The 25,732-nt window shown below is 42.4% G+C and overlaps 1 protein-coding gene across 1 annotated transcript in view; it reads right to left on the minus strand.

Moving 5' to 3' along the window:
* me1 (malic enzyme 1, NADP(+)-dependent, cytosolic) overlaps positions 1-22,749 on the minus strand; it is a 118,480-nt gene extending 95,731 nt beyond the window's left edge. The window contains exon 1 of the mRNA XM_064945303.1: positions 22,521-22,749. Within this exon, the coding sequence (XP_064801375.1) occupies positions 22,521-22,649 (129 nt within the window). The 5' untranslated portion in view covers positions 22,650-22,749. The remainder of the gene's footprint in view (positions 1-22,520) is intronic.
* Between the last annotated feature and the right edge of the window lie 2,983 nt (positions 22,750-25,732).

A 25,732-nucleotide genomic window follows, 5' to 3' on the forward strand; every position in this document is an offset into this window, starting at 1 on the left:
AATGCCTGGAATTTGTCAGAATTTGTGGGGTTTTGTTTGTCCACCCGCCTCTTGAGGATTGATCACAAGTTCTCAATGGGATTAAGGTCTGGGGAGTTTCCTGGCTATGGACCCAAAATATCGATGTTTCGTTCCCAGAGCCACTTAGTTATGGCAAGGTGCTCCATCATGCTGGAAAAGGCATTGTTCATCACCAAACTGTTCCTGGTCGGTTGGGAGAAGTTGCTCTCTCGGAGGATGTGTTGGTACCATTCTTTATTCATGGCTGTGTTCTTAGGCAAAATTGTGAGTGAGCCCACTCCCTTGGCTGAGAAGCAACCCCACACATGAATGGTCTCAGGATCCTTTATTGTTGGCATGACACAGGACTGATGGTAGTGCTCACCTTGTCTTCTCTGAACAAGCTTTTTTCCAGATGCCCCGAACAATCGGAAAGGGGATTCATCAGAGAAAATGACTTTACCCCAGTCCTCAGCAGTCCAATCCCTGTACCTTTTGCAGAATATGTCCATGTCCCTGATGTTTTTCCTGGCTTCTTTGCTGCCCTTCTTGACACCAGGCCATCCTCCAAAAGTCTTCGCCTCACTGTGTGTGCAGATGCACTCACACCAGCCTGCTGCCATTCCTGAGCAAGCTCTGTGCTGGTGGTGCCCCGATCCCGCAGCTGAATCAACTTTAGGAGACAGTTCTGGCGCTTGCTGAGCGCCCTGAAGCCTTCTTCACATCAATTGAACTGCTCTCCTTGAAGGTATTGATGATCCGATAAATGGTTGATTTAGGTGCAATCTTACTGGCAGCAATATCCTTGCATGTGAAGCCCTTTTTGTGCAAAGCAATGATGACGGCACATGTTTCCTTGCAGGTCACCATGATTGACAGAGGAAGAACAATGATTCCAAGGACCACCCTCCTTTTGAAGCTTCCAGTCTGTTAATTGAACTCAATCAGGCTGGAGTGATCTCCAGCCTTGTCCTCGTCAACACTCACACCTGTGTTAATGAGAGAATCACTGACATGATATCAGCTGGTCCTTTTGTGGCAGGGCTGAAATGCAGTGGAATTTTGGGGGGGAGGATTCAATTAATTTGCATGACAAAGAGGGACTTTGCAATTAATTGCAATTCATCTGATCACTCTGCATAACATTCTGGTGTATATGCAAATTGCCATTATACAAACTGAGGCAGCAGACGTTGTGAAAATGTATATTTGTGTCATTCTCCACTTTTGGCCATGACTGTATATGTGAGTGAGTGAGTGAGTGAGTGAGAGAGATCAGAAAGAATATGTGCCTGAGTTTGACCTCCGCTTTGCTGCTATGGGTCATCCAGTAGGGTGCTGCTGCCTGAGATGGAATACCACTCACTCAGTGCAAAGACTTGGATCAATCAAATGACTGGTTAGATGTAGGAACAAGGCACACATGAGAAATTAAAGCATCTGTCCTGTGTTCAAAATAGCTAAATCAGGCGATTCCTTCTGAAAGTGAAGCCAGGAAACCACGTCTGATTACTAAGAGAGACTGCAGGCCGACAGACACTCGGCCAGCACATGTTCACAGTAAACAAACTATATCCGTCTGTGTCAGTCAGTCATTATGTTTCTATAAAAACAAATCCAAATGGTGCCAAATATTGTAAATTAGGCTACAATGACTACATAACATCAACAATGTTTTCAAAATATGCTCTCATAACCTAGGACCAGGCTATGATTAGCGTTGATGACAGAATTATCACATTTGGTATGGAGAGGCACACCTCCACCCACAAAACAGGAGCCTGAACAGATTCTACCCCCAAGCCATGAGACTGCTGAATATTTAGTTAAATAGCTACCCGGACAATCTGCATTGGACGTTTTTGCACTCACCTTTTTGACTCATCACATATGCTGCTGCAACTGTTTATTATCCATCTATCCTGCTGCCTAGTCACTTTATCCCTAACTATATGTACATACGGTTCAAGTCAGAAGTGTACATACACCTTCGCCAAATACATATAGTTTGTTAACAAGAAATTTGTGGAGTGGTTGAAAAACAAGTTTTAATGACTCCGACCTGTGTATGTAAACTTCCTACTTCAACTGTATATACCTCAATTACTTTGTACCACTGCACATTGACTCTGTACTGGTATATAGCCAAATTATTATTATTTATTGTGTATATGATGTTACTTTTCTATTATTTCTCAGTTTTCTTTCTCTGTGCATTGTTGGGAAGGTCCCGTAAGTCAGCATTTCATTGTTAGTTTACACCTGTTAAGGAAGCATGTGACAAATAACATTTTATGTGAAAAAGACTAGTAAACATTTACAAGGGCACACCACATTTTTACTGGGACCTAGGGCTAGGCTATAGTAAGATGCACAAACGTCAAGTTGAGTCCGCTTTCTCGATTATACAGGTTGTAATTATAACAGAGGACAACATTGACTGTGGTGCCACCTTCATCGTAAGTTGATCCTATATTTTCAAATGCAGGAAGAAAGGAGTAGGCCTAACACTCAGTAGTTTCTCTGAAAGATATGCAGCCAAGGTACACAGACACCATTGATGGAAGCTCCTCCTCCACTCATAACTCTACACACCTTAAATAATCATGGCCTTGGCCTCCGCCATCTGACACAGGAGTGGCTGCTATGGTCACACACACGCGCACACGCACACGCGCACACACATACACACATTAAATATTAGGTTGAATTTACAATGGTGTTTGTTCTTCACTGGTTGCCCTTTTTTTGTGGCAACAGGTCACAAATCTTGCTGCTGTGTTGGCACACAGTGGTATTTCAACCAATAGATAGTTGCATTTATTCGGGATCCCAATTAGCTTCTGCTCCTGGGGGCCAAAAACACCAAAGCACCCACATTACATATAAAACATAAAATAAAACCGTGAACTATGTTTGTGCTGAATGACCTGAAGATAAAACTGTACATCATATAACATCCCTACACCACCACATGTCCACAACACAAAATGTTCAATAACACCATACAACAATATCACAATGTGTGCCTATGCATGTCTGCACCTTTGTGTGTGTCTCTTCACAGTACCGTTGTTCCATAAGGTGTATTTTACCTGCTTTTTTGTTTTTAAATCTGATTCTACTGCTTGCATCAGTTACCTGATGTGGAATAGAGTTCCATGTGGTCATGGCTCTATGTAGTACTGTGCGCCTCCCATAGTCTGTCCTGGACGTGGGGACTGTGAAGAGTCCTCTGGTGGCATGTCTTGTGGGGTATGCATGGGTGTCCGAGCTGTGCGCTTGTATTTTAAAACAGACAACTCGGTACCTTCAACTTGTCAACACCTCTTACAAAAACAAGTAATGGGCAAGTCAATCTCTCTTCCACTTTGAGCCATGAGAGATTGACATGCATGTCGTTAATGTTAGCTCTCTGTGTACTTTTAAGGGCCAGCCGTGCTGCCGTGTTCTGAGCTAACTGCAATTTTCCCAAGTCCCTCTTTGTGACATCTGACTACACTACTCAACAGTAGTCTAGGTGCGACAAAACCAGGGCCTGTAGGACCTGCCTTGTTGATAGTGTTGTTAAGAAAGCAGAGCAGCGCTTTGTTATGGACAGACTTCTCCCTTTCTTAGCTACTGTTGTATCAATATGTCTTGACCATGACAGTTTAAAATCCAGGGTTACACCAAGCCGTTTAGTCACCTCAACTTTCTCAATTTCCACATTATTCATTACGAGACGTAGCTGAGGTTTAGGGTTTAGTGAATTATTTGACTCAAATACAATGCTTTTAGTTTTGGAAATAGGACTAACTTATTCCTTGCTACCTATTCCGAAACTTACTGCAGCGCTTTGTTAAATGTTGCAGTCATTTAAGTCGCTGTAGTAGCTGACGTGTATAGTGTTGAGTCATCCGCATACATAGACACACTGGCCTTACTCAAAGCCAGTGGCATGTCGTTAGTAAAGATTGAAAACAGCAAGGGGCCTAAACAGCTACCCTGGGGAATTCCTGATTCTACCTGGATTATGTTTGAGAGGCTTCCATTAAAGAACACCCTCTGTGTTCTGTTAGACAAGTAACGATTTATCCACATTATAGCAGCGGGTGTAAGCCATAACACATACATTTTCGAGCAGCAGACTGATCGATAACAGCCCCCACAATAATTGTATCATCAATTTTGCTCAGCCAATCATTTGTGTAAGTGCTGTGCTTGTTAAGTGTCCTTCCCTATAACTGTGCTGAAAGTCTGTGGTCAATTAGTTAACTGTGAAATAGCATTGTATCTGGTCAAACACATTTTTTTCCAGAAGTTTACTAAGGGTTGGTAACAGGCTGATTGGTCGCTTTGATTTGAGCCAGTAAAGGGGTCTTTACTATTCTTGAGTAGTGGAATGACTTTAGCTTCCCTCCAAGCCGGAGGGCACACACTTTCTGCTTGACTTAAATTGAAGATGTGGCAAAAAGTAGTGGCAATATCGTCCGCTATTTTCCTCAGTAATTTTGTATCCAGATTGTCAGACCCCAGTGGCTTGTCATTGCTGATTTGCAAAAAAACTTTTTTCACCTCTTTCACACTGACTTTTCAGAATTCAGAGGTACATTTCTTGTCTTTCACAATTGGTCAGATATACTTGGATGTGTAATGTCAGCGTTTGTTGACGTTAAAGTAGTTGGCAATATCAGTGGGGTTTGTGTTGAATGAGCCATCTGATTCAATGAATGATGGAGCTTAGTTGGCTTTTCCCCAAAAAATGTAATTTAAGCTTATTTATTTATTTGTATTTAGTCACATGATATCTTAATTTGCAGTATGTTTGCCAATCAGTTGGGCTGCCACACTTATTTGCCATACCTTTTGCCTCATCCCTCTCAACCACACAATTTTTCAATTCCTCATCAATCCAAAAGGTTTTAACAGTTTTTACAGTCATTTTCGTAATGATTGGGTGCATATTAGTATCTGGAATAAGGAATTTCATAAATGTGTCAAGTGCAGCATCTGGTTGCTCCTCATTACACACCACAGACCAGCAAATATTTTTTACATCATCAACATATGAATCACCACACAACTTATTGTATGACCACTTATACACTATATTAGGCCCAGCCTTTGGAACTTTGGTTTTCCTAGATATGGCTATTCTATTGTGAGTGAACAGCTTGATGAGAGACAGTCAATATTAAATCACTCCAAAAATATACTTCTCTGTTGAGATCACATACAGTTGAAGTTGGAAGTTTACATACACCTTAGCAAAATAGATTTAAACTCAGTTTTTCAAAACTCCTGACATTTAATCCTTGTAAAAATTCCCAGTCTTAGGTCAGTTAGGATCACCACTTTATTTTAAGACTGTGAAATGTCAGAATAATAGTAGAGAGAGTGATTTATTTCAGCTTTTATTTCTTTCATCACACTCCCAGTGGGTCAGAAGTTTATATACACTCAATTAGTATTTGGTAGCACTGCCTTTAAATTGTTTAACTTGGGTCAAACATTTCAGGTAGCCTTCCACAAGCTTCCCACAATACATTGGGTGAATTTTGGCCCATTCCTCCTGACAGAGCTGGTGTAACTGAGTCGGGTTTGTAGGCCTCCTTGCTCGCACACACTTTTTCAGTTCTGCCCACATAATTGTCTGTGGGATTGAGGTCAGGGCTTTGTGATGGCCACTCCAATACCTTGACTTTGTTGTCCTGAAGCCATTTTGCCACAACTTTGGAAGTATGCTTGGGGTCATTGTCCATTTGGAAGACCCATTTGCAACCAAGCTTTAACTTCCTGAATGATGTCTTGAGATGTTGCTTCAATATATCCACATAATTTTCCCTCATGATGCCATATATTTTGTGAAGTGCACCAGTCCCTCCTGCAGCAAAGTACCCTCACAACATGATGCTGCCACCCCCGTGCTTCCCGGTTGGGATGGTGTTTTTTGGCTTGCAAGCCTCCCCCTTTTCTTCAAAAAACAAAGGTCATTATGGCCAAACAGTTCTATTTTTGTTTCATCAGACCAGAGGACATTTCTCCATGTGCAGTTGCAAAATGTAGTCTGGCTTTTTTATGGCGGTTTTGGAGCAGTGGCATCTTCCTTGCTGAGTGGCCTTTCAGGTAATGTCGATATAGGACTCGTTTTACTGTGGATATAGATACTTTTATACCGGTTTCCTCCAGCATCTCCACAAGGTCCTTTGCTGTTGTTCTGGGATTGATTTGCACTTTTGGCACCAACTACGTTCATCTCTAGGAGACAGGACGCGTCTCCTTCCTGAGCGGTATGACGGCTGCGTGGTCCCATGGTGTTTATACTTGCATACTATTGTTTGTACAGATGAACTTGGTACCTTCAGGCATTTGGAAATTTCTCCCAAGGATGAACCGAACTTGTGGATGTCTACAGTGTTTTTTCTGAGGTCTTTGCTGATTTCTTTTGATTTTCCCATGATGTTCCTCAAAGAGGCACTGAGTTTGAAGGTAGGCCGTCAAATACATCCACAGGTACACCTTCAATTGACTCAAATTATGTCAATTAGCCTAATCAGAAGCTTCTAAAGCCATGACATAATTTTCTGGAATTTTCCAAGCTGTTTAAAGGCACAGTCAACTTAGTGTACGTAAACTTCTGACCCACTGGAATTGTGAATTATAAGTGAAATAATCTGTCTGAAAAACAATTGTTGGAAAAATGACTTGTAGATGTCTTAACCGACTTGCCAAAACTATAGTTTGTTAACAAGAAATTTGTGGAGTGTTTGAAAAACTAGTTTTAATGACTCCAACCTAAGTGTATGTAAACGTCCGACTTAAACTGTACATTATCAAGCATTTCACACATATTATCCAAATACTGACTGTCAGCACTTGGTGGTCTTATACAGCTTCCCATAAGAATGGGCTTTCGGTGAGGCCGATGAACCTGTAGATATATTACTTCAACAGTATTTAACATTAGATCGTCTCTAGAGTTTAACAGCTCTTTTTCTGGATTTCGATCATTAGCGGGTATCGGCCTAATTCTGCTCTTCATGCATTATTTGGTGTTTTACGTTGTACACAGATTCTATTTTTGCATGCAGTCTTAATTTGGTGTTTGTCCCATTTTGTGAAGTCTTGGTTGGTGAGCGGACCCCAGACCTCACAACCATAAAGGGCAATGTGTTCTGATTCAAGGATCTTTAGCCAGATCCTAATTGGTCTGTCGAAAGTTATGTTCCTTTTGATGGCATAGAAGGCCCTTCTTGTCTCTCAGATCGTTCACAGCTTTGTGGAAGTTACCGGTGGCGCTGATGTTTAGGTCAAGGTACAGTATGTATAGTTTTTTTGTGTGCTCTAGGGCATTGGTGTCTAGATGGAATTTATACTCGTGGTCATTGTAACTGGACCTTTTTCAGAACACCATTTTATTTAGTTTTACTGAGATTTACTGTCAGGGCCCAGGGCTGACAGAAACTGTGCAGAAGATCTAGGTACTGTTGTAGGCCCTCCTTGGTTGGAAACAGAAGCACCATATTTACATTTACATTTAAGTCATTTGGCAGACGCTCTTATCCAGAGCGACTTACAAATTGGTGAATTCACCTTATGACATCCAGTGGAACAGCCACTTTACAATAGTGCATCTAAATCATTTAAGGGGGGGGGTGAGAAGGATTACTTTATCCTATCCTAGGTATTCCTTGAAGAGGTGGGGTTTCAGGTGTCTCCGGAAGGTGGTGATTGACTCCGCTGTCCTGGCGTCGTGAGGGAGTTTGTTCCACCATTGGGGGGCCAGAGCAGCGAACAGTTTTGACTGGGCTGAGCGGGAACTGTACTTCCTCAGTGGTAGGGAGGCGAGCAGGCCAGAGTTGGATGAACGCAGTGCCCTTGTTTGGGTGTAGGGCCTGATCAGAGCCTGGAGGTACTGCGGTGCCGTTCCCCTCACAGCTCCGTAGGCAAGCACCATGGTCTTGTAGCGGATGCGAGCTTCAACTGGAAGCCAGTGGACAGTAGACAGCAAACAGCAAACAGTAGACATTTGACTTTAGATTCTAGTAAGGTGAGGCCGGGTGCTGCAGACTGTTGTAGTGTACTCGCCAATTTGTTGAAATACATGTTGAAGAGGGTGGGGCTTAAGCTGCATCCCTGTCTCACCCCCCGGCTCTTTGGAAAGAAATGTGTGTTTTTTGCCAATTCTAACAGCACACTTGTTGTTTGTGTTAACGGATTTCATAATGTATGTTTTCCCCCCAATGCCACTTTCCATCAATTTGTATAGCAGACCCTCAAGCCAAATTGAGTCAAAAGCTTTTTTGAAAACAACAAAGCATGAGAGGGACTTAGTTAGATAAATCAAGTAAGACACAGCTTTTGTACAGTGATTTGTGTTTGGCTAAGAAGGCTCAATATATATGTTGCTAAAGAAAAGAAATACGCAAGCGCACACACACACACACTTACTGTATAGGCCTAGCCGTCCTTAATTTCAGAACTACTTATAATTTGAACAGCAATAATATTTTAACTCTTTCAAATATTTTTTCATTAATTAAACAAAGCCTTTCAAAAGTGTGCACGTTCATTGTGTAAATTGTTTGCCATTTGATTCATAAATGTTTATCAATTCCCTACTATATATAATATATATATAACCGATGTGAAATGGCTAGCTAGTTAGCGGTGGTGAGCGCTAATAGCGTTTCAATCTGTGACGTCACTCGCTCTGAGACCTGAAATAGTTGTTCCCCTTGCCCTGCAAGGGCTGTGGCTTTTGAGGGTGGCTGTTGTCAATGTGTGCAGAGGGTCCATGGTTTGAGCCCAGGGTGGGGCAAGGAGAGGTACAGATAAAAGTTTGGGGTCACTTAGAAATGTCCTTGTTTTTGAAAGAAAAACAAACATTTTGTCCATTAAAATAATAATAACATAAAACTGACCTTCTTTAGGCTAGTTGAGTATCTGGAGCATCAGCATTTGTGGGTTTGATTACAGACTCAAAATGGCCAGAAACTAAGAACTTTCTTCTGAAACTTGTCAGTCTATTCTTGTTCTTGTTCTTGTTCTATTCCATGTGAAAAATTGCCAAGAAACTGAAGAACTTGTACAATGCTGTGTCCTACTCCCTTCACAGAACAGCGCAAACTAGCTCTAACCAGAATAGAAAGAGAAGTGGTCGCAACTTGTGAGGCTTCTGTTTCTCAAACACTAATGATTCGGTTTCTCAAAGGGAGGCTGTGTAGTCTTGCCCACTACTTGTGTCTGTTCCGATAGGACAGGTTTAGCCTAATACAGAGGCTATTTCTTTAGGGCCGTTGCCCATGTATATTTTATAAATCTACTCGTTGTATATATGACGCCTTCACTGGTGGATCACCAAGAAAATAGATATACACTTTGAGAACTTCAATTTCAACCTTCTTTCCACTGATTCCTGGCCTTACGACTGCTACAACATTTGTAAACACTCGCTTACCAAGACAAATTGGGTCATTAGTTGGAATCACGGGCAGAAAACACATTAATATGCCAACTTTGTTTAGAGAGCGGTTGTCATCAGGACCTAAACATTTGCAGCTAGTAATAATAACTCAGCAGGAACAAGTAGGGTAAGTGGAGAGAGAACATGGAGGCATTCCTACTTTAACTGAGAAATGCGGAGGAAAGTCGGTGGTGGTGTGAAACAGGATAGTAGTCTGAGAGATGTGGTATTGGAAGTAGAGAGACAAGGACACCATAGGGGGGGGGGGGGGGCAGACATGTTCAGGGCCAGTAGATAGACTCACAAGGTCCTCTGGAAAGGCTAATTATGAAACTTTCCCAACATACGTCACAACTGACTTCTCTAAATTAAAAAGGCAAATTTTGACTTAACACACAATTTTGCTCTCAGGAGTAAAGGACAGCCTTAGTTTAGTTTCGATCATTAAGCTGTCAATCTTCAACAGCACCATGCTGAAGAGCTTAACATTATCCAGAACATCTGTTGACAGTCTGACGGGTACATTTCATTTCTAAATTGGCTTCTTTGTCAGTTGCTTACTGCCATTGTGTTTAAGCCTGCTTGGACGTGGTGTCACCTTGGATGACTGAGACGTTCTTGAGGCCGGATGACAGCGTGACCGTGACCAGCAATCAGCCTCACACAGTGTCCCACAGGACACGAACAACATGCAGAGTACACAACCATCACAGACACGTCCATATGGCATACCACAGCCCAGCGCTGTTCCAAAACCACCATTAGTCAGCACAACATTAAAGCCTAGATTTAGATTATCTCCGCTTCCATTAAGTCATCCTCATCCTGAAAACTCCACCCATCTGGGCTCCCATTCTCTTTTGACTGAGAGGAACTTCTCCAAGTCATCCGTCAGAGTAAATATGTGAGCCGCAGGGCTCTGAAAGTCAGTGAGGTGTCAACTTATGACTGTATGGACACTTGCTGGTTAAACAGCTTTGAAAACAGAGATGGTGTTGACTAAAGAGGGGACGGCCGGGGTGTGGGATGTAAGACTTTTCAAATGCAGCCTTCCGCCGCGGTCTTCTCTTGAGACTTTTCAAGCTCTGTGTATTGGGGTCCTTCGGGGGCTACAGTCTTGCCGGGCAAGAGTCCAAGTCTCTAATCAAATCGGCAACTCTGAAGCCTTGGGCTAAACATTCACATAGTTCAGGCCAGTACCTCTTTAGCACACATTAGTCTAGTTCCAAAAACAGTCTGGGTTGATATGGCACGACTGATGGACAGCGCTAAGCACAAGTATTTATGCAAACAAGCAGAGCTGTCACAAGGCTTCTGTCACATTCAACATGGTGTTCCCTTGTGACAGCTGAACCGAGCCTACACCCAGAATGCAGCTAAATCCATATTAAAGAAGCTGTACATCAAGGAATCACGAGGTAATTTCTGAGCAATAGAGATGGTCATTTCTGTCCATTTTAGTATACAACTTCTGGCTCAGGAGCTCCCCCAGATGTAACATTTCTGTATAGCCTTTAAGTATAAAGTAGGCTACAGAAATGTTTTAAGGTAGACTAGATATGAGGAAGAAACATACCTGTCTAAGTCCTTTAGCTACTGAATTGCTCTTCTCACTCTAAATTCCCTGGAAAATCCCTAAACAATTTAGCTTCCGTTCTGTTCTCAGTAATAAGTAAATGTGGCTGAAGTAAATCCTTGTTGACCTGTTATCTCAAAATAACAACACTGAATAAATCAGGTGGGCTGATTTATTTCCAGTTGTACAATCATCAGAATTGAAGTGCTTTAGCCATGTTTTAACAACAGCCATGCTGGTCTTGATAAATCAATTCAATTTTTATTTTCACAGAATCTCTGTTTGGGTATTGGTTGGACTACAATTATACAATTAGGGTGTAGAAATGTTATGCTCTTAGTGTAACCTTTATTTAACTAGGTAAGTCAGTTAAGAACAAATTCTTATTTACAAGGACAGCCTACTCCTTCCTCCCCGTCGGGGAATTGAACCCCGGTCTCCTGCATGCCCGCACAACACAGGGATTCTTTGTTCTTAACTGACTTGCCTAGTAAAATAAAGGTAAAATAAAATAAAACCTTAACAGCCCAGTACTGTAGCCTTCTCCCGACTGTCCCTTTGTACAGCGCCATATTTTCTGTTCCATCCTAAACGGAAACCCGGAGGTTTTTTTTGTTTTTCTTGGAATAGAAATACCATAATATTAATAAAAATGAATTAAGCAAAATTTCTTAAAATCATTCACATATACTACGTTCTTACAAAAAAAGGTTGAAATTCTCTAGTACAGCCACTATTGAAGGCTATCAAATACTTCTCAAAGATGTCCTCTGGTGGTAAAACTAGCACTAACTAGCTTTAATGTTCACAATGGCTGACACTTAAATAACGTGCCAAAGAATTCTGCAGCACCATGCAAGCTGTGCTGCAGTAAGTACGCTACAACTTTTAAAGGACGAACCACTGTACGTCTGTGCACTGAATGAATCTTTGCAAAAAAACACAAAGGAGAAAAAGAATGAAGCATTGAACTTGTTTCTAGCTATGCAAACACCTTCACCATTATAATGAGCAAAGGCTGTAACACTGCAACCCCATAACATAACTCCATTGCCAGTGGCTCAGGGGGATAGAGCGTTGGTCTTCAACAATCACTTTCCCTGTGACAGCATTCCAGTTCCCAGTGATGTGCTTGGTGGCGAGCTTGTGCTGCTGCCTGTGCAGGCTGGACTGTGTTTCTCCACTGTATCCTAGAAATAGGATATGGAGGCCCATTGACCAGGTTGGACTTTCAGTCATTGACGTTTGGGCATATTCAAAGTTCTTTGGGAGTTGTGCCAAAACCAGACCCCCAACCTGTTTATCAGACAATATCCTCATACAACATCCTTTATGATACAATAGGCAATCGGTCATTCCAAATTCCAAGTCCACTGACTAGCCTCACTTGAATTGGCCTTTTGGTTATTCCCTTGGTTCTCCAGCTCTAGACCCATATTGATATCAGGACTTTCCAATATGTTCCCTTTCAAACAACAAACAAAAGCTGTATTGAGGAAACAAGAGCAACAGATGGGTGGGGATGGGAGGTCTGAGCCATGCTTTATAGTCAGGCGATAAGTCCATCACTGTCTCCCTCTTTGTGTCTGGGACCAGTCTAATGGCTGGTTCATTGTCCAGACCTGGAAAGAAATGTCTTAGAGAATACACACCGCCTCAACGAACCAGCAGGTTAGGGGATTTAGACGGGTCTGTCCCAGAGAAAAAAAGCCAGATTGAACAGGCAGATGGAGATCTTGTGTGTGTATGTGTGTGTGTGTGAGACAGGGTAAAAGGAGGCTGCTTGGCAGGTGCCACCGAGGTTGAGTTATTGGAGGGGAACAGGGTTGCACTTTCCCCGTCTGGCCGCTCCACTCCAGTCCATCAGTGGAATGTCTGGCGGCCAGACATTCCACTGCCACACCTGGAGACACCTGGCCACACCTGAGATACCTGTGACATCACACACACAGTTCTGGGAGTTCTAGGGGCAGTTTAGAGCGGGAGATTGACAGGACCATCTGACCTGTGAGAGCAAGAACAGAGCACTCTTTGTCCCATAACCAATCATCAGTTTAACAGTGTCATGAAAGCATATTGCCAGCTAACACCCGCCTGCATCTCACATTGGCCCTAAAAAAAAACATGTTTCTGTACTACTCATAATATAATGGCCTATGTCTTTAGAGGACATTGTACACATTATACACATCAGCCATGGCTACACAAGGCCCCCACAGAGTTGTGACCGTCGGTCAATAGTTTCCCAAACATTACAAAATACTTGGAGAGAAACGCTCATTCTGTAGGTGAACAAGTCAGGTCTCGGCCCCATACTCCCACAAGCATCCAGTGGTGCCTTTTTCCAATTAGGACAGCATTATGTTATACCTTGGTCCAAGTACTACGGCCCAGACTGGAGCACATCCAATAGGGCGGCGCACAACTGGCCAATTGTCGTTAGGTTCGGGTTTTGGCCGGATTAGGCCGTCATTGTAAACAAGAATTTTGTTCTTTAACTGACTTGCCTAGTTAAATAAAAAAAAAATAAAAAAACGTGGATTCACACAAAACCAGTCCCTCTCAATCACTGACTGGTCTTCCAACCAGCAACTCATAAAGAGTGCTCCAAAATCCAAAGTTACAGCTTTAGAAATGTTTCCATTACAGATTTGAAAGCTATTTGATGCCATCTGTATGTTTGTTTCTAAATGTATTTATTCTAAACTCGGTGAGAGGAAGATGCAAGGCTTGTGGAGAAGCTAACTATAGGGAGAGAAAGCCAATGGGTGTAGCAACCATAGAACAGTTCGGTTCAGAATCATTCAGGCTAATAATGACTTCCATTTGTTAGAGACAGAGGGTTATGATAACCCAGCTCCATTGCCAGGGTCAGCCAGTTAACATTCCAGCAGATCCTCGTCGTCCAATCAGATACAGTGTTGTTCCACAGAGTTTTCACTAAGCCAAGAACACAGATTAATGGACGTCTGTTGTCTGATGGGCCATCTGCGATGTCATGTGGAGCCTGTGGTTACAAATGGGGCATCCCATTTGTGGTCTGGATCTTCAACACAATTTGTATTTTGGGCTGAAATGTTACGTAACACCAGCTATTTAAACCTCAATACACTGCATATTACTTCTTAATTAAGGGATCTCCATTTTCTGGAGAGTTGAAAGTTGATGCCAGACTGAACTCTAAACCATTCCACACAATTTTAGTGAAATTGAATAACAATCCATGATGAACAGCAGAACATCTTCTGTGCATGATAGGGTTCTTCTGAGGAGAGCCATATTCCTTAACATCCAGAGATGTCAGAGGACTGTCCCAGGTCAAGGTCTTCATTGACGCTAATGAATGCTAAGGGCCAAGTGTCCATCCATACCATGACCACACTCAGCACAGGGTTAGCTTAGTTAGCACACAAAGACACACTAAATGGGCATCTGTTGGATCACCTGCTCTCCACTACCTCAGTGTTTGAAGTAAAACACCATTCCTGATAGGATGCTCAGAGAGCGTAATTCACTTCTTCTTGTTTTTCATGCCAGCGTTTCGTGACATGCCGGCCTGCCCAGCAAGCGTCTGAGAGCTGCAGTGTGGCCTGGGAGCCTGAGATTCACACAGGCTGCTCATTAATACCTGATCAACCCAGAGAAACAGAGGACGTCTGTGGAGTCCGGCCAGCTCGCTCTTCCTCCCCACAGAGACCCCCTTTCTCTGCCTCGCTTCCCACTTTGTTTCTTTATTGCGTGGTGTGCACATAGAAAACACACCTATAATATCCTGTTCCGCCTTTTCAGAGAGGCGGAGTGAGTGTAGAGCGAAAAAGGAGGGGTACGAGGTGAAGGTAGAGTGAGTGGAGGGGGATGAAAACGAAATTGACTCTTGCAAATGTGAGGACACGCCACTTTTAGCAACCTCTGTCCCTCAGCATTAATTAGTGTGTTGTCCCGCTCACTGGCTCCTGTCTGAGGCTGAAGTGGATCAGGTGAGGGAGGCAAACACATAACCCCAGGGTGTGCTGAACCCAGGAGAGGGCAACAATGTCCCACTGCTGGGCCCACAGAAGGCTGCCTGTTGTTGAGAAGCAGAACATAATTTAGCAGTCATTTCTTACCTTCTCCTCTAATTTCCTCCTGCTGGTTCATGGACAAGGTCGACAGTGAATGGTTCACTCCGCCGCATAAAAAGCCTTTTTCTCCTCAGAGGAGAAAAACGTTATTCTTACCTGTGCGCTTGTGTGTTTAAGTGTGTATGCCTACGTCTGTTTCGACCGGACTTATGAGGGTATCAGGTAGCTCACACCAAACCTAAGCTGGTGCATTCAAGAAAGCAATCTCAGTGTCTTTGCACTCAGTGCTTATGCTTCATTGCCTGCTGGCGGTCAAAAGTAATTGTGGTTTAGCCCTACTTATATAAAAATAAAGGTTCTTTACAGTTTTCCCCAATTGTTTACACACTCAAATTGAATCTTGAAACGCAAATCACCGAAACCTGAAACTCATGTACCAAATCCCTACACTAAGTCTACAAAATTGCAAGAACAATTCCTGCTTTACACTCGGTTTTCAATTCTATATCACTCTTTTTGCGAAACACAGTTCCCTACATTAGGCACAACATTGAAAATTAAAATATCTTTAGTCCCATTGGAAAGCAACGCCAACCACAATGCCAAGTTTTAAACACCAATTGGCAACACCCACTCCTCACAGGTGTAAGCACTAATTGCTGAATTGTTCACTTAGAAATCAGAGCTTTAAGCACTATAAAAGGCCACAGATGAGCTATCCTGTTCTGGAGGGAAATGGAAGTCAATGGTGAAGCAAGAGCTAGATGTGAAGGAGTGTGAAGAAGAGGAGAAAGAGGAGGACGAGGAAGGACAGTTGTCTCAGATGAGATCAGGGCCACATTGGTTGACCATGTGCTCAACCATGGATTGAGATGAGGGAGGCTGGGCAGAGAGTTCAGCCCAACCTGAGCCGCTACACGGTTGCATACATCATCCGTACATTCAGCAATGAGAACCGATAAGTTACCTACCATCTACACTATACTCTTTGTGTATGTATACTATAGTATACTGCAGTCTGACATATGAGTAGGCCTATGCTACTCAGTGATTGTTGGCCAATGTTATAGTAATGTAATTTCATATTGAAAGAAAATTGATTATTTTAGCTTACTGTAACCAATCGTATCTTATTTGTGGATCTTCTACAGAACTGACATGGCCAGGCCATGGTGAAAGATACCGGCTGTTCACACCAGAACAGGAGACCGCTATTGTGAACATTGTGGTGGCAAACAATACCATTACACTACGAGAAATTCAGAACCACATAATTGCAGACAACACAATATTCAATAACATACACCAGGTTGGCTTGTCTATATTGGACCGTGTATTACAGCGCAACCGAAGCCGGATGAAACAGGTCTACAGGGTGCCATTTGAGCGAAACTCAGAGAGAGTTAATGAACAGCATTATGAATATGTGCAAGTAAATACTAGACTGTGAATTTACTATCATATCAGCACTGTATAGACACATTACAGTACTGTAATCCAGTGTATTGTGCTTCACCATATTGACTGCTCTAAGTCAATGTGATCGCCAATGTCTATTTCAGAGAGTCTTGGAGCTGGATGCCGCTGCATATCAGCACATTTTTATTTACATTGATGAGGCTGGCTTCAACCTAGCCAAAAGAAGGTGACTGGGTGGTGTGTTTACGGACATATTCAATCAATCCCTATACCAGTCTACTGTTCCCACATGCTTCAAGAGGGCCACCATTGTTCCTGTTCCCAAGAAAGCTAAGGTAACGGAGCTAAACGACTACCTACCGCCCCGTAGCACTCACTTCCGTCATCATGAAGTGCTTTGAGAGACTAGTCAAGGACCATATCACCTCCACCCTACCTGACACCCTAGACCCACTCCAATTTGCTTACCGCCCAAATAAGTCCACAGATGACGCAATCTCAACCACACTGCACACTGCCCTAACCCATCTGGACAAGAGGAATACCTATGTGAGAATGCTGTTCATCGACTACAGCTCGGCATTTAACACCATAGTACCCTCCAAGCTCGTCATCAAGCTCGAGACCCTGGGTCTCGACCCCGCCCTGTGCAACTGGGTACTAGACTGCCTGACGGGCCGCCCCCAGGTGGTGAGGGTAGGCAACAACATCTCCACCCCGCTGATCCTCAACACTGGGGCCCCACAAGGGTGCGTTCTGAGCCCTCTCCTGTATTCCCTGTTCACCCACGACTGCGCGGTCATGCACGCCTCCAACTCAATCATCAAGTTTGCGGACGACACAACAGTGGTAGGCTTGATGACCAACAACGACGAGACGGCCTACAGGGAGGAGGTGAGGGCCCTCGGAGTGTGGTGTCAGGACAATAACCTCACACTCAACGTTAACAAAACTAAGATGAGACTAACTGAGATGATTGTGGACTTCAAGAAACAGCAGAGGGAACACCCCCCTATCCACATCGATGGAACAGTAGTGGAGAGGGTAGTAAGTTTTAAGTTCCTCGGCATACACATCACAGACAAACTGAATTGGTCCACTCACACAGACAGCATCGTGAAGAAGGCGCAGCAGCGCCTCTTCAACCTCAGGAGGCTGAATAAATTCAGCTTGTCACCAAAAGCACTCACAAACTTCTACAGATGCACAATCGAGAGCATCCTGGCGAGCTGTATCGCCGCCTGGTAAGGCAATTGCTCCGCCCACAACCGTAAGGCTCTCCAGAGGGTAGTGAGGTCTGCACAACGCATCACCGGGGGCAAACTACCTGCCCTCCAGGACACCTACACCACCCGATGTTACAGGAAGGCCATAAAGATCATCAAGGACATTACCCACCCGAGCCACTGCCTGTTCACCCCGCTATCATCCAGAAGGCGAGGTCAGTACAGGTGCATCAAAGCTGGGACCGAGAGACTGAAAAACAGCTTCTATCTCAAGGCCATCAGACTGTTAAACAGCAACCACTAACATTGAGTGGCTGCTGCCAACACACTGACTCAACTCCAGCCACTTTAATAATGGGAATTGATGGGAAATGATGTAAAATATATCACGAGCCACTTTATTAAACAATGCTACCTAATATAATGTTTACATACCCTACATTATTCATCTCATATGTATACGTATATACTGTACTCTATATCATCTACTGCATCCTTATGTAATACATGTATCACTAGCCACTTTAAACTATGCCACTTTGTTTACATACTCATCTCATATGTATATACTGTACTCGATACCATCTACTGTATCTTGCCTATGCTGCTCTGCACCATCACTCATTCATATCTTTATGTACATATTCTTTATCCCCTTACACTGTGTATAAGAAATTAGTTTTGGAATTGTTAGTTAGATTACTTGTTGGTTATTACTGCATTGTCGGAACTAGAAGCACAAGCATTTCGCTACACTCGCATTAACATCTGCTAACCATGTGTATGTGACAAATAAAATTTGATTTGGGATGGAACGTTATTGGCCACTGTGCCATTGTGAATGTCCCTGGACAGCATGGAGGGAATATCACCATGTACACAGCCGTTAGCCAGCAAGGAGTCCTCCATCCCCATGTCAACCTTGGTCCCTACAACGCCGCCCTTCTCATCACATTCCTGGACACACTACATGGCATCCTTATTCCAGCCGAGCAGAGGGGTGGACCAGAGCTCGGGTCCGCAACTGGTTCATCGACCACCCACAATTTATTGTTCTATACCTACCACCATATTCCCCATTCCTAAACCACAAGTTTAGGACTTTTGTTTTTTTAGTTTCCCCTCGCACGCATGCCTCTTCTCCGGGCAATGGAGGATGCATGTGGTGAAGTTGATGTGGGGGCTTTCGGCAGCTGGATCCGTCACTCCAGAAGATTCTTTCCCCGCTGTTCAGCCAGGGAGAACATCGCTTGTGATGTAGATGAGGTACTGTGGTCAGACCAAAATAAGAGGCAGGATGCAGTCTGAAGTCTTTTTTCTTACATTTTGCATGTGTTTTCATCTTTTTCTGTTTAGAATTCTGAAAGAATGAGCCACTTCAAAAAATGTTTTTTTTACAAAAAAACCTTTCTTACAATATGTTTTTCCTGGTTTTCTCCTGTTGTGTATGGAAAGTGTTCAAAATTACTGCATTTTGGAAATAAATTACAATGTTTTTGTTACTGTATTGCATTTGTGTGTGTTTATGTATATTTGAGTAGGTATACATTACTGTAACAATATTGTACAACTGGCTCCAGTGTAACAATGAAAAGCCATAAATCTACTGATGGGAAATTCATAGAAGTGTTTTGTGTTGAGCACATCAGTGTGTTGTTGGTTGGTAGACAGATCTATTCATATGACGTGTGTGTCATTTTGATGCAACAAAAAATATTTTGGAAAGAGAACAGTTTTGAATGCAGTCTTTTGGTGAATTAGGCTTAACTTAACGTTTTCCAAATGAAGCACGTTTACTACAGAAGGAGAGTTAAATAAATAGGTTGCTGCACTCAGTCTCCAATGACTCCCAAATGAAAGCAGTTTGAAAGTAGTGTTTCTTAATTAATCTCATTAAACCCCCAGTCTTCTCCAAAACAAATCAATAACATATGCTCTAGCTAGCTCATTATGATGGAAGACATATAAGTAACATGAAAAGCCTCACCATAAAACATGAAGGACTGTGGGTCTCGTAACATTCACTCTTCATACTACTCTGAGACAGAGAGATGAGCATAGAAATATAATGGGTAGACCAGCCAGGGTCTCAGATAGCTCATAGCCATGTGACCAAATCCAATATGACCATGTGCTGACAAGTGTCTCTGTAGTTTGCACCTAGTGAAGCATGCTTGAAGTTGTGCAACTCAAATAAAAATCTCAGCCATTCCTTCTGGAATTTCAACATTCAATGCCATTCCAGAATCAAATTCACTGTGTTTGTCTGACCAATCAACTTGTCAAATTCACTGTCCAATTTCAAATTCAAGCTTGCATTGGAGGGCCAATTTTCTTACCAAAGAGGCCCAAACACAAATTAAAGACCATTTGGGGTACACTAAACACAAATCAGTAGAACAATCATGTTTCACCATACACTAACAGCCTAGTTGTCCAATCTGAGACCTCTACAGCTCTCTTGTACAGACGGTCCATTCACACCACTGAAGTGCAACTGGGAAGTGCGGCAGGTAGCCTAGCTGGTAAGAGCATAACTGAAAGGTCACTGACTTGAATCCCTGAGCCGACTAGATCGATGTGTCGATGTGCCCTTGAGCAAGGCACTTAACTCTAGTTGCTCCTGTATGTCTCTCTGGATAAGAGCGTCTACTAAGTGGATGAAATGTTAATTTAAACAACCAGTTTACTAGATGTAAACAAACAATTTAAAAAGGGTTCAGAGCTGACATGACCAACTTGAGTCAAAACAGCAGAAGAAAGAATCTGGCTAAAGCTTTTAGTCTATCAATGACTGGGGATTAGAGGCAGATTCAGTGCTCCCAGTGACCAAAATGACATGGGTTTTGTCAAGGGCAGCCTACTTCTTATTGGATTAACAAACTGAGGTATGGAATTGTACAACACAAGACAAAGCCTAACCATACTCCAACTGCAGCCAGCCACATTCACAGTGTAAAAAAAAGACATCACTCAAAACCATAATGTGGTAGGACACATGAATAGAAAAATGTGACCTAATTTTCCATCATATTACACACACACATGCCCGCTCACAAACACCTGTGCATGCACTCCTTGTGTGAGAGCTGGTCTTAGAGGAGTGGACTCATTAACCTTCCTGACAAACTGGGCTCAGTGTAAGCAGTGCGGCCTTGGGCCCCCCTCCAGGAAACAGGATGCTTGAACTGCACTGACTGACTTATCAGCAGCTAGGTAGGGACAAGGACCCTGACAGCCATTTCAACAGTAGTAAATGCCACTCTTTATCAGATAAGGGAGAGCTTTCACCCAAAGACTTCCGCTGCTGAATGGCGTCATGCCGTGCTTCAAGGCAATCAGAGCGGACATTCGAGACCAAGGGTGGGGAATATAGCAGGGTCATTCAATTTTCTCTTACCTAATTTCTAAAATGTCATCTATTGAAATTAAATAACACTCTAATATCTACATGTATCGTGTTAGCTTAAATACAAGATAAGTATCCTAATTAGCAGTTGAATGAAGCTAAAGCTTACAAGTGACCTCCAAGTCCTTGTTCTTCTCTTTTACAGCGTCAAAGGAAACATACTGTATGACACCAGCCCAAATCAGCCTGGTCTCATAGACTAGAAGTAACATAGTAAATGTATATTCGCGACACTCAATTTATTATGATACTGTATATTATGTTTGGTATGGTAACATAAGACAGATGGTTAACTAAGGCAAAAACGAAAGTTGGGTGGTTGGTCTGCCCTGTAACGCCAACGTCTCGCAACCAAAAGGTTGCCAACCTTTAGCATTTTAGCTAATTAGCAACTGTTCAACGACTTACCACTTTTTAGCTACTTGGCAACTACTTAGCATGTTAGCTAGCCCTTCCCTTAACCTGAACCCTTTTACCTAACCCTTCCCCTTTAACCTAACTCCTAAACTTAACCCTAACCCTAACCTAGCTAACATTAGCCAGCTAGCTAGAATTTGTAAACATATAGTAAGTTCTGCAAACGTGTAATATACTGTATAATACGAATTGTAATCGTGATGACCTGATCAGGACCATGGACAGGGATAGTGGACTGTCACTCTCCCCCAGGTTGACCTCACTAGCCTGTATCGTAAATCTGTAGGGGAGGCAGGGCTCGTCCGATAAAAGAAAACGCTCGAAAGCTCCCTCCGTTACCAAACTCAGACTGACACAATGACTATGCTTTGTTGCCTAGCAAAGCTACCTCCTGACAGCTTTTAGCTAATTTCGTTCAACCGTTTTGCCAGCCTCTGTGCTATTTTGAAAACACGTTCCTAAAGTGGCAACCTGTGACAACAACAACAAAAAAAAAACTGGAAGAGTTTTCGAAGTCTGACAAGCAAGTCGAGAGGGGACCCATGCTCCGTTCCACTCGTGCAATTGCGAAGGTTAGCAGCGGACCGACTTTTAGTTATTCCACTTACCAAATTAAAATAATATATTGTTCGCGCGTTAATGTTAAACGCACAAGTCTTAATCATCCACAGAAGGCTGACAGTGGGCCGTCATTTAATATTTGAAAAGCTGAATTTGTGTAATAGGTATTACGCGGGGAGGATGGGCTTTCGCGTCATGTCTTGTAGCTAAGGGCTACTGGGGGATAAAAAACCGGCAAAGTCGAGAGTGGTACAACTTCATGTAACCCGCTCCGAAGGGCACTGGGCTCCTTTAAATCTAAATATAGCCTGCTCTGAAGCTGATACTCCTAACCATGTAGACTAAAGCTAACACTTCGTTTAGAAAAGAAACGTCAACACAAAAAGCACTTGTTTTTGGTTACCTTGTTCAGGTAGGGGTTACGTGTAACGTCATACCCCCTCTTCTTCGTGTAAACAAACATTTTACTTTGGTCTTCGGATTTATGCATCTCACTCTCGACCGATTCCCGTTTGACTAAACCGTGTGCCATGTTGCCTCCCTCTTTAAATAGCGTACAGTAACCCTGAACTCTGTTATGAACCCAAGTCAACAAGTGGATGCGCCGGTGAATGCTCTCTTGGGCACATTGACAGCTCTCCCAGTGACAACACAGAGCGATGAGCATGAGCGCAACGGATCAGTCTACCTACAGTGAGGAATGAAGTTAGGCTACATGAATTAACAACACTACTATTATATTGCTTGGATAAGATAATGCAACTATTTAATTGTATTTAATAAATGTCAAATGCGTGTGGTAATATTTTTATGAAGAAGAATTCATTTTATATTCCATCCTGAAAGAGCTAGGGGCTGTTATTAATCATTTAATTTGAGTGAATATTGGCTTTTATCCCTTACAGTAGGAGCACTTTTAAAAATGATGGGCCATGAAATCTTCAATAGCCATATAGGTTTTATGACCAACCTTGAGTACACACACAGGTGTTGTTGATAAGGAGTGAAGGCAAGGCTGTGTCAAAGTAGCTACCCTTTGCCTTGATGACAGCTTTGCACACTATTGGCATTCTCTCAACCAGCTTATGAGGTAGTCACCTGGAATGCATTTCAATTATCAAGTGTGCCTTTTTAAATGTTAATTTGTGGAATTTCTTTCCTTCTTAATGCGTTTGAGCCAATAAGTTGTTTTGTGACAAGATAGGGGTTGTATACAGAAGATAGCCCTATTTGGTAAAAGTCCACATTATGGCAAGATCAGTTCAAATAAGCAAAGAGAAACGAGAGTCCATCATCACTTTAAGACATGAAGGTCAGTCAGTGTGGAAAATGTAAATAACTTTGAATGTTTCATCAAGTGCAGTTGCAAAAACCATCAAGCCCTATAATGGAACTGGCTCTCGTGAGGACTTCCACAGGAAAGGATGACCCAGAGTTACTTCTGCTGCAGAGGATAAGTTCATTAGAGTTACCAGCCTCAGAAATCAGCAATTATCTGCACCTCACAGAGTTCAAGTAACAGACACATCTCAACATCAACTGTTCAGAGGAGACTGTGTGAATCTGGCCTTGATGGTTGAATTCCTGCAAAGAAACAACTAATAAAGGACACAAATAAGAAGAGACCCAACCACAACCCAATTGAGATGGTTTGGGATGAGTTGGACTGCAGAGTGAAGGAAAAGCAGCCAACAAGTGCTCAGCGTATGTGGGAACTCCTTCAAAACTGTTGGAAAAGCATTCCAGGTGATGCTGGTTGAGAGAATGCCAAGAATGCGCAATGTGTAATATAGTATAAATAAGGAAAAACCCTTGAATGAGTAGGTTTGTCCAAATGTTTGACCGGCACTATATATACTGGAATTTAAATGCAATTCATCCCGACCTTGTTTCTTTGAAAAAAAGAAGTGTCCTTTATTAAATATATATATATATATATATTTTTTTTAAAGAAACAAGGTCGGGATGAATTGCATTTAAATTCCAGTACTTCCTGAATTGACTGGAATTGTCACGCCTGCTCCCGCTCCCCTGTCCGTTTTCCATTAAATGTTCACTGTTTCTGGTAAGAAATCAAGGTAAAAAAAAACTCAAAACTGCATTCACATTGTTACAATGGAGAGAACAAGTATTTGATACACTGACGATTTTATATGGTCTATATGGAGGAGTGGGCCAAAATCCCTGCTGCAGTGTGTGCAAGAACTACAGGAAACATATGATTGTAATTTCAAACAAAGGTTTCTGTACCAAATATTAAGTTCTGCTTTTCTGATATATCAAACACTTGTCATGCAATAAAATGAAATTCATTACTTAAAAATCATACTATGTGATTTTCTGGATTTTTAGATTCCGTCTCACACAGTTGAAGTGTACCTATGGTAAAAATTACAGACCTCTACATGCTTTGTAAGTAGGAAAACCTGCAAAATCGTCAGTGTATCAAATACTTGTTCTCCCCTCTGTATATAGGATTAGGCAGTATGGCACATAGGCTACATATGGTGTCAATGTCCATTACCCGTTAACTAACTGTGGTGTTGCAGTAGTCTCGGAAACCCACACCCTAAACCAGAATAATGGTTTGTTAGTAGGAGGAAACCCGTCTGTCTACAGAGACTAGTGTTGCAGGATTAGGGAAGTGGTCACTTCCTCTTTTCACACTGAATCACTCACGCGCCATTTACATGTTCCTAAATAATTTCATAGCTTTATCATCTGATTTAATAGCATAGGCTTATCCCATATTGTACATCTTTTTTATGTTTATAGTGCTTGCCTCTAGAGTAAGTCTTTACTCTTCCATATTTGTCCAATTAATTTTACAATCACATTTAACAAGACATCAAGAGAGGTTTAAAATGTGCTTGAATATGAAACCAGATTCGGCCTTTGTGTGTCAGCACTTACAGTGCCTTGCGAAAGTATTCGGCCACCTTGAACTTTGCGACCTTTTGCCACATTTCAGGCTTCAAACATAAAGATATAAAACTGTATTTTTTTGTGAAGAATCAACAACAAGTGGGACACAATCATGAAGTGGAATGACATTTATTGGATATTTCAAACTTTTTAACAAATCAAAAACTGAAAAATTGGGCGTGCAAAATTATTCAGCCCCTTTACTTTCAGTGCAGCAAACTCTCTCCAGAAGTTCAGTGAGGATCTCTGAATGATCCAATGTTGACCGAAATGACTAATGATGATAAATACAATCTACCTGTGTGTAATAAAGTCTCTGTATAAATGCACCTGCACTGTGATAGTCTCAGAGGTCCGTTAAAAGCGCAGAGAGCATCATGAAGAACAGGGAACACACCAGGCAGGTCCGAGATACTGTTGTGAAGAAGTTTAGAGCCGGATTTGGATACAAAAAGATTTCCCAAGCTTTAAACATCCCAAGGAGCACTGTGCAAGCGATAATATTGAAATGGAAGGAGTATCAGACGACTGCAAATCTACCAAGACCTGGCCGTCCCTCTAAACTTTCAGCTCATACAAGGAGAAGACTGATCAGAGATGCAGCCAAGAGGCCCATGATCACTCTGGATGAACTGCAGAGATCTACAGCTGAGGTGGGAGACTCTGTCCATAGGACAACAATCAGTCGTC

Source organism: Oncorhynchus masou, chromosome 29 (assembly GCF_036934945.1).
Source record: "Oncorhynchus masou masou isolate Uvic2021 chromosome 29, UVic_Omas_1.1, whole genome shotgun sequence".
Classification (NCBI taxonomy): domain Eukaryota; kingdom Metazoa; phylum Chordata; class Actinopteri; order Salmoniformes; family Salmonidae; genus Oncorhynchus; species Oncorhynchus masou.